Source organism: Carcharodon carcharias, chromosome 18 (assembly GCF_017639515.1).
Source record: "Carcharodon carcharias isolate sCarCar2 chromosome 18, sCarCar2.pri, whole genome shotgun sequence".
In the NCBI taxonomy this organism is placed as follows: domain Eukaryota; kingdom Metazoa; phylum Chordata; class Chondrichthyes; order Lamniformes; family Lamnidae; genus Carcharodon; species Carcharodon carcharias.
The window spans coordinates 65578146-65593991 of record NC_054484.1 but is presented as its reverse complement, the minus strand read 5'-3'; the positions used below and the strand labels follow the sequence as shown (position 1 = coordinate 65593991).

The 15846-nt window shown below is 38.7% G+C and overlaps 1 protein-coding gene across 3 annotated transcripts in view; it reads right to left on the bottom strand.

Annotated features, from left to right (window-relative positions):
• arl13b (ADP-ribosylation factor-like 13b) overlaps positions 1-15846 on the bottom strand; it is a 93261-nt gene that overhangs the window by 17386 nt on the left and 60029 nt on the right. For all 3 annotated transcript variants that reach the window (XM_041210990.1, XM_041210991.1, XM_041210992.1), the window contains exons 5-9: positions 11166-11271; positions 8352-8554; positions 6309-6426; positions 2071-2281; positions 1814-1921 (exon numbers count right to left, since the gene is read on the bottom strand). In XM_041210990.1, coding sequence (XP_041066924.1) covers positions 1814-1921; positions 2071-2281; positions 6309-6426; positions 8352-8554; positions 11166-11271 — 746 coding nt within the window. The remainder of the gene's footprint in view (positions 1-1813; positions 1922-2070; positions 2282-6308; positions 6427-8351; positions 8555-11165; positions 11272-15846) is intronic.

The following is a 15846-nucleotide window of genomic DNA, read 5'->3' as shown; positions in this document are numbered from 1 at the left end:
GTGTCCTGGACATGGCTGTTGGTATCAGAATCAATCAAAACAGATATCATCACTATCCGATATTAAATGCTTTCATTAGCGATCATGGAACAAGGAACAAATATTTTATCATCACAGATTGAGACAAGTGCACAGTACCGTTAAAGAAAAACTTTTTGACTAGCAGAATTAGTGTGTACATGACTAAAACTGCCACTTAAATACATTATATGTGAGGCATGTGGGGGCGGAGGGAAATGAACGGTTAGACTTTGAACTAGAGGTTCCTTTTTTCCCCTTATTGGGACGTCTTATTTACCTATAACTACAAGATTAAGACTGAAGATTAACTTTAATTTTATAACCTCTACAGGTGGCGCTATAATTTCTTAACTACCATAGTAAATGGAGTCACCTGATATAAAATCGGATATATAGGTTGCATTGTAAAGCTGATTTTACAACCCAAAAGCCTCTTCCTGATGTTGATCAAGACTTACATATTTTTACTGCAACAGAAATTGATTAGACAGATAATTCACCCAGAGGTTTCAGTATATAAAGGAGAATTAATTTCTGTTCTGTGTTCTTACTAAGATACATTAATAGTAATAATTTGAAAATAGGGACCTAGAATGTAAGTCAGGAGAATTTCTAATTTGTATGGAACTTATCCTTCATACTCTGCTGATGTTCAACAACATTGGTATGATTCTTCTAAAAGTTTCAGGCTAGTATCATTACAGACCAATTAAAATATTTGTGTTACAGTCTTGCGTGTCTCACTATGGAGGTTATGGAAGACAGTTCCAGCTACTGTCTATTCCGTAAATATATCTACTCCATAATTTTGTTCACATGATATCAATAAACTTAAACTTCCAGGAAAAACAAATTGTTCACAGAATGTGATGCCGCACAATATTAAAGCACTTTTGAGCTTTCAATTGGGCACCCCCCCTCCATCCACTGTTAGTTGCATATCAATTGTGTTTTATTGTATGCAGGTGAAGGACATTAATTAAGGTTTCACAAAGAGATATAAAGGAACACTCACTGAAATTAGTTGAGTTAGGAAGTGTACGTTTATAATGTTTCACTCTGTTAATAAATGGTAGACCGAGTAAAGATTGGTTCCAGTATCATCCTTCATTAACCGGCTTTTGTGGTATAACACCCACAACCTCCAAATTTTTCCTTTCTTTTCTTGAAGGTACCAACTCTTGCTGTAGTACATTTACATAGGTTCTAACTTACAGTTTTCTATCCTTCCCATGTGAGGCTGGATAGTGTGCTGGCAGGCAATTTGGTCATGAAGGGCAAGTTGGACAAAAAAAAAATTCAGTTCCCAACCTGCATTAGCATGTGTACTTATGGGCACAGAGCATTAGATAGAAGCTACAAGTGGATACCTTGACTGAGTTTTTCCCACCCCAGTGAGAGACACAATGTCAATGTTAGCAACCCTACCATCACCCTGACTACTATCAACTAACCTGGGATTTCCCTGCTTTGATGCTATCACCAACATGATGCAATTGTCTATTGTATGCAGCTGTAGCTCAGATTACTGCTTTTTTAAAGGAAAATAGTAAAACTATATTGGTCAACTCTATTTATTCTAAAATAACAGCCAAAATTGTTATAATTTGTCATAAATTGCCACCAAATGCTAGGAATTTCTTTTAATTTGAATATCTTTTTTGAATTTCATTTTTTCCTACAGTATTTGTGACTGCTCTATTACAAACATAATAATTTATTGCTCCCTTTGTTTCTGAACATAATTGGTTCTCTTATTAGGTGTATGCCAGAAAAATAGGCTTCTACTCACCAGGTGGTGGCGGTGGACTGGAATTTTCAGAGTCATCATCTGTACCATATGGTTCTACCTTGTTCTTTCTCTTTATAGGAATCTTTTTGACTTTTCTCTTCCCTGGCTCTGTTTAAAACATATAGCTTGAAATATACAGTTAAGTACAAACACCATTTTAATCAAGTCTAATAAACAATGTGCAGAACAAATTTTGACAGTTACCATATATTACTGTTTGCTTTATATACCCTAAGCAATTTCATTTGTATAATTACCAGAGTCTGGCATTTTCCAGTTGTGCTCAATTTCCTCTTGTTGCTCAGTTAATACATGGGCAGCTGGCTTCACTTTCTCAATGTTTTGATTGATGTTGCTGGATTCTATTTGCATCTTAGACAATTTTGTCTTTTCTGAGGCGTTTAGTAGAATCTCTCCATTAGATTGTGTTTTGTTTTTTTCTTTCTGTTTTCTGATTTTCTCTTCATTCTAACAAAAAACAAATGGAGAAAATAGAAAGTGGCAAGTGCTGTTCTTCTCCTGTTCGCACTCCAAGGCAACTGTAATGTCTGAGCTCCCTTCTGTCTCCTCAGACCTCACACTGGCTGCTAGTTGAGGAGCTTATAGATTTCTTTGTCCCCGAAATGCCACAGCCTACTCTAGTTCTTTTGCCTTCCCTCATCAACCTCAACGTAAGTACTGATCTCAAACATTCTATTTGGCAACTTTTTCTGTCTTTTTGTGATGCTATAGTGACCTTATTTTTCTTGTGCCAGGCAATGTTGCCTAACCTGTTGAACAGAGTTAATACAATGATACTATATTAAACCTATTTATTATGTCCATCAATATTATCTAACCTGATGAATAGAATCATCAGGGAGCTACTATATGAAACTTAGTTACACAAGCATGTCATTGTTGCTTGCTTAACCTGTTGAGCAGAATTGCTCTTTATTTTCAATTTGAACTTTTCAGCTAGCATGTGACCTGGTAAATTTATTTTTAAAAACATTATAATCACACTCAGCTCAGAATGCCAGCTAATTACTTATGTCTACTGCCTCCAGTGTTCCCATGAACCCAGAAATCCCAGTGTTCAATTCGGTTCTAAATCAAATAATTCTGAAATCTACCTCAAAATATAAGTATCAGATAATTCACATATTTTACAGACATCTCGTCCAAAGCTCTTTGATCTTTATGGAATCCTGTAATGCAGGTGAAGAACAAACCAATTATTCACAGGCTGTTCATTCTAGCTACTCTAACTGAAAAGTGCAATAATATTGAATGGAAAACTACAAATTATAATATTGGAATGTATTCATATAATTGGCAAATAATAATAAGTTGCATGTGCACAGAAAGATATTAATTTAAGTGTTGGTTTACTTGCCATTGCTCAAAGTCCTACTTGTGATATCCTGTTACAAAATTTCACATCTCAAGTGCCAGTCCATGAAAATGAAATAGTCTTAGTATTTCACTTTTTCGAGAATATTCATGTAGTAATAAACAACACAACTCTTTGGATCTTTCAGCCATTATTAGTCCTGTCAATATCATAACCAATCAGCAACCATTCCAACAAAAATCCAATCATTTATTTCCATTATTTTAACAGATTTTCATAAAGGAAAATTAAAGTTAAATTTAAAATTAACTATAATCTTTATACTCCAATTTCAGATAAATGCACACTTTGAACATGTCATTGTACTACTAGATCATGCCTAAATAAAAACAAGCACATACAACCCTATTCGATACATCTGTTAAACTAAATTTTACCTTCAAGAGTTTTCTACCATAGATGATCAGAATGTAACAGCAACATAAATATTCTTGAAAATATTCTTCAGTTTATACATCTAAGCATACAAATTTGGAGCAAAAGTAGGCCACTCGGCCCCTCTAGCCTGCTCCGCCATTCAATAAGATCATGACTGATCTAATTTTAACCTCAACTTCACATTCCTGCCTACCCCAAGAACCTTCTCACTTACCAAGAATCTATCCACCTCTGCCTTAAAAATATTCAAATACTCTGTTTCCACTGCCTTTTCAGGAAGAGAATTCAAAAGACTCATATATCCTGTAAGAGAATAAAATTTTTCCTCATCTGTTTTAAATGGGTGACCCCTTTTAAACAGTGGCCCCTAGTTCTTGATTCTTCCACAAGAGGAAACATCCTTTCCACACCCACCCTGTCAAGTCCCCTCAGGGTCTTCTATGTTTCAATCAAGTCGCCTTTTACTCTTCTGTACTCCAGTGGATACAAGCTAGCCTGTCCAGCCTTCCCTCATAAGACAACCTGTCTATTTCAGGTATTAATCGAGTAAACCTTCTCTGAACTGCTTCCGATGCATTTACATCTTTCCTTACACAGTACTCCTTATGACAAAGATTATGTGATCTGAGTAGATCCTTTAGCTGAATTTTTCAGCTAGCTATCTAATCCCATTCAACATTATTTGAGTCAAAAACTAAGCATTAACATAGCTTTCTCTCAGACCATATGTGGTCCTCAGTACTGTAGTTAGGTTTTGATGCAAGGCCTACACTAAAAATTGCAGTTAAGAGCTACTGTAGGATTTCTGAAGGTCTACAGACTTTTCTATATGCATTTTCTTTTTATTCATTTACAGGATGAGGGGGTCACTGGTAAACTCAGCATTTACATTTAACAAGGAGCAGGAATAGGCCATTCAGCCCTTCAAGCCTGTTCTGCCATTTAAGAAGATCATGGCTGATCTGGTGGTAACCTCAAATCTGTGTCCTGACTACCCCGATAACCTATCAACCCCTGCTTACCAAGGATCTACCTACCTCTGCCTTAAAAATATTCAAAGACTCTGCTTCCACTGCTTTATCAGGAAGAAAGTTCCAAAGACTCTCGACCCTCTAAGAGAAAAAAAAATTCTCATCTCTGTCTTAAATGGGTAACCCCAATTGTCCATCCTTAACTGCCCTTGAGAAGGTGTTAGTGAGATGCCATCTTGAACCTCTGTAGTCCCCATGGTGTAGGTACACCCACAGTGCTGTTAGGAAGGGAGCTCTAGGTTTTTGAAACAGCAGCAATGAAGGAACAGTGATATATTTCCCAAGTCAGGATAGCGTGTGGCTTGGAGCGGAACTTGCAGGTGGTGGTGTTCCCATATGTCTGCTGCCTTTGTCCTTCTAGATGGTAGAGGTCGGGGGTTTGGAAGGTGCTGTTGATGGAGCTGTGACGAGGTCGGTAGTGTATCTTGTAGATGGTACACACTGCTGCCAATCCGGTGGAACGAGTGAATGCTTAAGGGGTTGGATGGGGTACCGATCAAGTGGGATGTCTTGGATACTTTCGTGCTTCTTGAATGTTGTTGGAGCTGCACTCATCCAGGCAAGTGGAGAGTATTCCATCACACTCCTGACTTGTGCCTTGCAGATGGTGGCCAGGCTTCGAGAAGTGAAGAGGTGAGATACTTGCCACAGAATTCCAGGCCTCTGACTTGCTCTTGTAGTCACAGTATTTATATGGCTGGTCCAATTAAGTTTCTAGCCAATGGTACCCTGCAAGATGTTGAGGGCAAGGGATTTAGTGATTGTAATGCAGTTGAATGTCAATGGGAGATGGTTAGATTTTCTCTTGATGGAGATGATCATTGCCTGCCACTTCTGTGGCACCTATATGTCACTTGCCACTTATTAGACCAAGCCTGAAGGTTGTCCAGATTTTGCTGCTGCAGGCACAGGTTACTTCAGTATGTGAAGAGTTGCAAATTGTACTGGACACTGTGCAATCATCAGAAAACATCTCTAGTTCTGACCCTATGTTGGAGGGAAGGCCATTGATGAAACAGCTGAGGATAGTTGGGCTTAGGACACTACCCGGATGAACTCCTGAGGGAATGTGCTGGGGCTGAGATGATTGGCCACCAACAACTACAACTTTCCTTTTTTTTTATTCGTTCATGGGATGTGGGTGTCACTGACTAGGCCAGTATTTACTGCCCATCCCTATTGAGGGCATTTAAGAGCCAACCACATTGCTATGGGTCTGGAGTCACATGCAGGCCAGAATGGGTAAGGATGGCAGATTTCCTTGCCTAAAGGGGATTAGTGAACCAGATGGGTTTTTACAATAACAAAAAAAATCCCACCATCTGCCCCCAGAGCTTTATCCTGGGTCTCTGGAATACTAGTCCAGTGATAATACCACTAAGCCACTGCCTCCCCCATGCACTAGGTATGACTCCAGTCAGTGGCGAGTCTCCCCCCTCATTCCCACTGACATCAATTTGGCTAAGGCTCCTTAATGCCACACTCAGTCAAATGCTGCCTTGAAGTCAAAGGCAATCAACGTCACCTCACCTTAACTGCGACATATTAGCACACAGATGGCAATATTGTTTAAAATTATCAAAATGTAATGCGATTAATTAGAAATCCAGTCAAAAAACTGATGTCAATATTAAAATCCAACAGTTAAACAACAAAAACAACTCTTTCTGGCCATGTACTTAATACCTACCACAGAAATGACCTTAGATATAGGTTGAAAAGGGTTTATTTTTAGGTCAGATTCATCATCCTCTTCCTGATTTAGGGGGTGCCCCTCTTGCTCAGCGACTTCCTTTTCTTTTTGTTCTCTACAAAGACATAAATGCTTTTTGAAAACTAGTCTTAAAATAATGACAATTCACAGGGAAATTTTAATGATGTCAGATTTATCATGCGTAAATTTAAAATTAATTTTTGGGATGTAGGGGTCATTGGCAATGTCAGCATTTATTGCCCATTTTTAGTTGCCCAGAATAGTTTAATATAATGACTAATTTGAACTTTAGAGGACAGTTAAGAGTCAATCATGTTGGTGTGGGACTTGAGTGACATATAGATCAGAGGATAGCAAATTTATTTTCCAAAAGAACACTTGTCAACCAGCTGGGTTTTTATGACATTCCAACAACTTCACAATCACTTTATTTAAAATTTTCAAGATGTCATAGTGAGACCTGAATGCATATTCTTTGGATTCTTAGTCCAGACTTCTGGATTACTAATCCAGTAACACAGGGTAGAATTTTTCCCTTGGCAGGGGTGCTCAGCAGGGGTGGTTGGGAAGCCAAACGCCGCCCTTGATTGGCACCACACCGCAATTTCACATTGGTGGGCTAATTAAGGCCTGCCCAATGTGAAACGTGAGCGGAGATGCTCAGCCCTGGGGGGGAGCGGGGGTTGGGGTAGCGAGCCGACCAAGCGCAAACTTCACGCGTGCACATGAGTGAGCACTGCATAATCTCCCGAGGCACGAAACTGCCTCAAGGAGATAAAGAGATATTAAAAAAATGTTTTTTAAATAAAAATATAATAAAACATGCCCCCCTTATGTGACTCATGTTATTAATGAAATATTGATGTTTTTATTTTATTTTTATTTGCTTTTGGAAACCTCACCCCACCTCCGAAAAAATGCAAAGGCCACTTGGCCTTTTCGCCTGCCCGCCAACCATTAGGTTGGACGGGCAGCAAAAACTTTATGTTAATTGATAACTTAATGGCCTTAACAGGCCTCTTAATTGTTGGTGGGTGCGCTGCTGGCTCTGGCACACATCTGCCGACCGAGCAATCGCACGACCGTGTTTTGATGTCAGCATGCTTGACCGATGTCAATGCACGATGTCATTTCACTCTTGGGCAGGTCGGGCGCGCGCCCGCCAGCCGAGCGAAAATTTTTGCCCACAATAACGTGTATACTCTGTACAAATATTGTCTTGTTTTATGATATGGTATCATGTCCAGTAGGAATTAGAATGGAGGTCCCATACTTTGATGTCACTTAACAGCACAAAAAAAATCTGGAGAGGAGATGACACTCCAGAATATATGTGGACCAGCTCTTGATAAATTGCTCAGTGCTGACAGTAATACAGTAAATTTCAGGCTCATGTAAATATATCTTAATATATCAGTACAGCAATCAAGTATGAGCCTAGATTATTTGTTCAAGTCTCTGGAGAGGAACTTGAATTCACAATCCTCTGACTCAGATGAAAGTGTTACTGCTGAGTTAGGATGGATATTAAAAATAATGTATAATTCACTACACAAAAAATAATAGTTTAGCATCCCTCAAGTAAATCTTCTTAACCATTTTCAAGCTATTCTAATCATTCAAACTCTTAGAAAACATGACAATATAATCTATGTTTTTTGAGGCAAGGGAATATTCTAATCATTCAAACTCTTAGAAAACATGACAATATAATCTATGTTTTTTGAGGCAAGGGAATATTTTGCAATTATTATTTTAAAGTATACAATGGTATTAAAAGTGGAAAACTGGTTACAATTCAAATTCTTCTGAAGGATTGAAAAATTACTTCACTAATAATGCTGAAAATTAAGTATTATCTAAGTAAGTCAGACAATTAAATTGTTAACAAAACAAAAACAGAATTACCTGGAAAAACTCAGCAGGTCTGGCAGCATCGGCAGAGAAGAAAAGAGTTGACGTTTCGAGTCCTCATGACCCTTCGACAGAACTAAATTAAATTGTTAAATGTGCTTTTACCTTTCCTCTCTTATTCTACGTACTCTCTCTGCCCGTTCTCGTTTTTCTTTCTCTTCCTGTACCTTCTGCTCCATTGTGTCTTTTTGTACCCGTTCTTGTAGGTCTTCGTAATCTTTTGCTATGGTATTCAAAAGCCAACTAAGGCCTTTCCTGATGGCTTTGTCCAATTTTTTTCCATACCCCAAAGCTGCAGAACATGGCTCCTATTGGTACAAATTGAACATTATGCTTAGTGGAGAATTGCTACCAAGCTTCATGGTAGACACACATTTCTTGGATTTAATTCCTGGTTTGTAATGGGTGAAATTAGCTGATGCAGCAGTGGAATTGTAGAAATTCTTTCAGTGTCCCCATGGTGTTATGGGGACCAAATTGCATGGCTCTGTTAATATTTTGATGAAAACCAGAAATGAATGGCCTTTGTTATAGGTTCCTCCGACTTTTTCAAAAAACAGCACAGGCACAATGGGCTGAAAAGCCTTCTTCCATGATTTAAATTTGTATGATTAAATGATTCAATTTCTAGGTAACATTTTACAAAGTTCTTGATATGCTGGAGTTTAATGGCAGCAGCAGGTGCAGTGGGAAGATGAGTTTAGTATTTGGCAGTAATTACGGGAGTGTGTTGGGCTCTGGTAGCTTGAGCAGTCATACTGTGGAGTGTGATCCTGAGCTTTGGTACCACTGGAATAAGGGGCGATTCTTGGGATGTGGCATGGGAGGGCAATGTCAGGGTTCACCCCTGGTGAGAATAGAAGATCCCAGGATGAGGCTGCATTGGAAAGGATGCTGAGGTCTGCAACACTGAGCAGAATCCTAGAGTGACTCAGAACTTGTCAAAGTGTTCCTATAACTAAGAGCAATTGAGAAGGGGTAAGCAGGGTTTGGAAGAAGGGTGCTGTTTTGGTTTCACTGTGGAAATGTCTCAGTTTTACAGCAATGGAATTAGGTAGTGTCATGATCTCAGAGAACTGAGGATGGGGAAATCATGATCTGGCAGCAATATGGGCTTTAGGGTCCCATAGTATGGTTGTGGGGAGATAAAATGAGTATTAGGGACTGGAGCACAGAAAGAATTGGGGGTTCTAGAACTCCAAACAAGGCTGGAAATAAAGTAAACCTTAAGGACGCAGATACTGAAGTGGGGCAGGAAATTTCATGGGCAGAATTTTTCCGTCGGTGAGCTGGGGGTGGGGCCCACTCGCTGACCCGAAAATTACGTGGGATGACATTGAGGGGAACCTATGATGTCATCCTGCCCCATTTGAATATTCAGGAAGGTGGGCGGACAGCTGATTGTGCTGTCTACCCGTTGACCTGTCAATGGCCAATTGAGGCCATTGTCAGGATAGTTAAGCCAATTAAAGACCCTGCCCATCCAACCTTAAGGTTGGCCGGCAGGCCAGGAGCCCCAGTGGGCTTCTGAAAAAAAGCATGAAACCTCATCCACCAGTGTGATGAGGTTTCATGTGTGTTTTAAAAAACTTTAATAAAGTTTATGTGATATTTATTAACATGTCCCATCTCGTGTGACATTGTCACATGAGGGGGACATGTTAATAATTTTTTTATTTTTCTATTTTTGAAGTTGACAAAACTTTGAGCGCTCTCCCTGAGACAACACAGTCTAAGGGAGCAGTGCGCTCTTTCGCACGCATGCGCGAAAGAGCACACTCTGACAATTGGGGAATCCCTCCCCCCACCCCCGCACAGGAAGAGCATAGAGCTTCCCGTTGGGCAGCCTTAATTGACCTGCCCGCTCAAAATGGTGGCGGGGCCCTTTTTGGCAGTGGCAATCCGCTGCCCGCCCACCACCGAGCCGGTGGGGCCCCCCGCCCATCAAGAGCAAAATTCTGCCCCATGACTCTATAGCACAACATTAGTTTGGTATAATGTGATTGGTTCTGCTATGAAATGAGCAATTAGGAATTACATTAAGAGTTAGCATCAAGTGCTCATAGGTTCCCAATTATATGATCTTGTAAAAGGGACAATGGTATCTGGTTTTGAGAGAAGGAAATCTACAATATTACAGTAATAAATTCAAACATACAAGACATAATTAAAAGCATTTCTAAAAGAGCTAATTTAATAAACCACTTAAAAATGTTCATTGTAAAATAGATATGCCATTGCAATGCTATACCAGTGAATGGTTCACCATTACAATATATTGAAAAGTACATTAAAATTAATAGTAAAAAGGATTAAATGTTTATTTTACAAGACTGCTTAACTTAGAAACTAACAATCAAATCCATAAATAAAAACTTTGTTGGCATCATTTATAGAAATTAATTACTGCTAAAACTTTCTGCAGGTTCATGAGCTGAAATATTAACAGCTTCAAATCAGGTCATTATAAAGGTATGTTAAAAGTAAAAGCTTGCATTTCAAGCAGTACATGACGTTTCATGTGGAAAACTACTGTGGTAATGCATTTTGGTGGGAAGGATGAGGAGTAGACATGGACACTAACTGATAAAACTTTAAATAAAGCAGCAGCGACACTTAGGGGGCTTTGATGAATAAATCATTAAAAGTGAGAAGAGCAATTTGCTATAGCTGAGATTTAAGTTTATAAATAGGGGCATAGAATACAAAGACAAACAGATAATGTTAAACCTATACAAATCATTGATTCAACCACAGTTTGATAATTTAATTTAGGACACCTTATTTTAGAAAAGATATAAAGGCCATGGAAGGGTTCAGAAGAGATTGACTAGGAAATTATGAAGGAAAAAATGAAATAAACTGAGCATTTTTATTACAGAAACGAAAGTGAATATATGGTGATATTCAAATACTTACAATTTGACACAGACATTTATTTTCATTGACCAACTTCTCCAATGAAAGGTACTCTATGATATCAGCCTCCGCTAATGCTCCATCACAATCTTGTTTGTTTGCCAACCTAAAATTGAAAAAATGTTGATTATATTTCCGTTTAACTGATTTTTTTTAACAAAATAACCACGTAATTGCACATTTAGTACTCTTCCTTGGAGGCTTGCAATTTCCAATTCATCAATTTTGTAAGGGTTCCAAGTAAAACTTTAATAAAAGCCTTAAAAGACAATTCAATGGATAAACATAATCATTACTGTGATATGTAGTTTTAATTTTGTTCAACTTTTATGCTGACATCAGAAATTTCAGTTACTGAGGGAAAAAGGTGGTAAAATTTTCTTAAAGCATTAAGTCAATTTGTAAGGAAAAAGTAACACAATTTTACCTCTTGACTCCATGTTATAATGGTACTGTGACAGAAACCTATTCATATAGAGCTTTTCTAGTTTGAATTTGAGCAAAGGAGTTAATAATGGAGAAAAAGGAATTAAATTGCCCAACGGGCTTTGACTTCATACACTGTTACAATCCGGTTAGGGGCCAGTAACTTTTTGCTTAAGCGGACAAAGTTTGAAATCCCAGATATCCACTAGAAGAATAAAGTCACAAGATTCCACAATTTTAAATAAGCAAAATAAACTTTACTATACTAGGTCAAAAAAGTAAAACAGTTTACAAGTCCATCTTATACTCTAACATTTTGAATTAACCTGTGGTAAATATGAATTAAGAGGCAAAATGTCGTCGAACACACCATACTGCACATTAGATGGCAGATGCGACTAAGACAGATCCCATGGATTTCTCAGCAACCCACAGACGTCATTGATCACTGTGAGTCACAAAATCTCATTAAAACCCTGTCTCCCTCACTAGGGATTTTAGCTCCTCACTTTCTAAGATCTAGCCTCAGAATTCCCTCAGAAGTCATTCCAACTTGGACAGCCTCAGCGATTGTTTACCTCCTGATGGTTCAATCACTTCTGAGATTGCATTCCATGGGATTCACAAAGCTGCACTCCCATTTCTAATTACCAGCACACTTCCAATTCCTAGCAGACCATTAGTTTGACTAAACAAGCACTGTTCCTGGATTTCTCAGAACTCTAGTCTTCCAGCTATACCAAGCTATAAATAGCTCCCAGAACTTACCTGAGCCCTGACTGCCTGGCACAGAACCAGTGACCTACCACCACCTTCTCAGCTTACCAGGATTTCACCGAGCCCTAACTGCCTGGAGACTGCTAACAGCTCCCTGGGCTTCTTTGTGATCTGCGAACCACATGAGGTCCAAACTGCAACCAATCCACCTCCCAACAAACACACAGATAAATTGAAACCAGATAACCTTCTGGAGCTCCACCCATCTCCATGAATCCTTTCAAGATTCACTGAATAATTTTAATTTAGCTCTAACTCCCAAAACAAAACATTTCTCTGGACTGCACTTCTTTGCAAGCAGTGTTGACATCACATTTCCAGCTCTCCAGCTAAGTAAACCCATATACTGTTTTAGGATCTTACCTTTCTAGCTTTTAACCCCATAAGTCAACATGGCCCCAACCTTTTAAGTGCAATGGACTTAATTAATTCTCAAGGGAAATTAGGGATGGGCAATAAATGCTGGCCTTGCCAATGACACCCACATCCTGTGAACAAATAAATAAAAGACTCCAAGCTGTTTAAAGTTTAACTGTAGAAAATGAGGTAAATGCAACTTAATCTTCACAGCACTAAACATTACCTCTAAAATATTAATATGAACCATGAACTAGATATTAGTCACAATATAATAAGTCATTCAAGAATAAACAAAAAGGGGTGTATAGATGTAAACTTACATAACTGCTTTACGTGACAGGTCGAAACTTATTTATTTGCTTATGTTAGGTGAACAGCCCACTATTTATTAAATTAATTCTGTTTTGTTCCAGTAGCAACACCATGAGAAATTTCCTAGCACAAAGAAAAGAACAAAACCTTCCAATAACATCTGAAATGTAACTGGAGAAAAGCATTCTTTGCTACATTAGGGTTACATTTCAATTTCCCATCAAAACTTACCCTATAAGTTAAATGCGCAAGACTTTCAAGCATGGAGTTTTCTGCTGTTGACTGAAATTTACTAGGACTTTATCGGACTACTTGAGTTGAGAATCTTGGAGACAAGCAGAGCACTTCAATGCCATCAATTTAGTTTTGATAAAAATCAAAAGCAGCAAATATAACTAATTCACTGCATCTAGTCACCTTGGTTGATCATTCTAATGCAGAATTGATCTTTCCAATCTCCTCTAAATTTACACCCCTTCAGCCCTTTGACACTGGTCATTTATACACTTCTTCCCCCTTTTCTTTGTCTCACCTTTAGCCGTCTAAATCAGACTCTGCAATTCTTTCTTGCTTTCTCCATGTCCTTCTTGACCTTTATAAACTTTTAAGACTCTTTCAGTCAGCTCGCAGCATGGCTTGATGTCCATTCTTGAATTATTTTACTTATTTTCTCTCAATTCCTGGGAATGTGTTAGGATATCTACTGTGCTAAAAAAGCTACTGTACATAATTTTGTTGTTACTGATGTTAAACAACATACCAAGTAAAAAAAAATGTTAGGAGAGGCAATCAAATTGTATAGACTTAGTCATTTCAACTTGAAAATGAAGTATTTGACACATAATCATATAGAGATAGGGTAGATTGTTAAGAGTATATACTGCCCTAATCCGACCACATGTTGAATACACCACAGTTCTAATTTCCAAGAAACAAGTGACATTCAGTCCTATAGGCTGTGTAGAGAAGAGACACAAGGCTGATGCCCAGCATATTGTTTATAAGAATAGTCTTTGCCATTTTAGGTTGAAAATGAGGTATCTGAAACATGATCATATGGAGATAAACAAGATTGTTAAGAGTATAAAGAAAACCAATGCAGAATATTACTTTAAATTAAACTGTGGATTAAGAACAAGAGGATGTAGGTTTAAGATAATTAGAAGTAATTTTAGGATAGCAATGAGAAAGTGTCTTCTTCAAATATAAAGTGATCAATGCAGAATATGCTCATGCACAATATATGGTTTGGGGTTAATTTGCTTATAAAAATACAGAAAACGCTGGAAATATCAGGTCAGGCAGCAATTGTGGAGAAAGAGTTAACATTGTAGGTCAATGACCATTCATCAGAACTAGAAAAAGTTAGAGATGCAACAAGTTTTAAATAAGTACAAAGGTAGCAAAAACGAGGTAAGGGGAATGAACAAGAGGAAATGTCTGTGTTATGGTAGATAACAGGAGAGATTGAATGACTAAAATGATGATGGTGTAAGACAAAAGGGGGTCAATATTGGGACAAGTAAAGAAACAAGAAATGGGTCCAAAGGAAGAGTAAATGGCAACAGCGGAATCCTTTACCAGCAACTGCTGTCCAAAACAAAAACAGGACCAGTGGTTAACATCTGAAATTGAAGCCAATGTTGAGTCCAGGAGGCTGTATAAGTGTCTAATAGAAAGATAGTCTTGCGCGGTGGCTGTATGAATGAAAAAAGTCCTTACATACACTGATGGTAAATACATGTTCCAAGTAATACCAATCTATACACATTAGAAAGGTGCCAAATTAAATCAGGTCAGACAAGTCAGGAATGTAATGGAATATTCTCCACTTGCCTGGATGAATGCAGCTTTCAACTCAAGAAGCTTGACAAAGCAGCCACTTGATTGGCAGCCATCCACCACCTTAAACATTCTCTCTCCACGACAGCACACTGTGGCAGCAGTATCTACCATCTTCAAGATGTCCTGCAGTAATGCGCCAAAGTCTTCAACACCACCCCCAAACCTGTGGGTTGCACCACTTTGAAGGACAGGAGCAGCAGGCACATGGGAACACCACTGCCACCCGCATGTATTCCTCCAAGTAGCACACCATCTCGACTTGGAACTATATCACTGTTCTTTCACTGCTGCTGGGTCAAAATCCAGGAACTCCCTCCCAAACTGCACTTTGCGTGTGCACTCAAACCACACAGACTACAGCAGTTCAAGAGGACTGCTCATCATCACCTTCTCAAGGGCATTTAGGGATGGGCAACAAATGCTGACCTTGCCAGCAATGTTCACATCCCATGAACGATTATCAAAACAAGATGTTTATTTTGGGGTGTGATCTCCAATCTCAGCTGCTTATTATCAATAGCCTTAATGTTCCTTTCTTTGTGGGAGGGGAATAGAGATTCAGGCAGGGTTTCTCATGCTTGATCATTTTCCAGAGTTTCCACCAAATGATTATGAAAGGATGGAAAATCTGACTTTCTGGGCTCATACATAAGATATTGCATGTAGGTGAAGTGCAGGAAGGTTGCCAGTGAATACAAAACAACTGCTCAGTATGAATCGCCACTTTCAGAAGTGGAAAAAAAAGATTTTGGTGTGGAGGGTTGTGGTGCTGGGTGGGGTGAAAGCTATGAGTGTTTCCAACTGGACAAGTTCATCTTTTTTTAAGCAGATGAATGCAAGCACAAGCAAGCACAAGAAAGGAATAAATAGGCACAGAAGTAGAAGTAGGCTATGTGGAGCCTGGAAGCTCCTGCACAGGCCCAAGCACAAGTCATCTCCTTTAATTAACTGCATGTGCGCA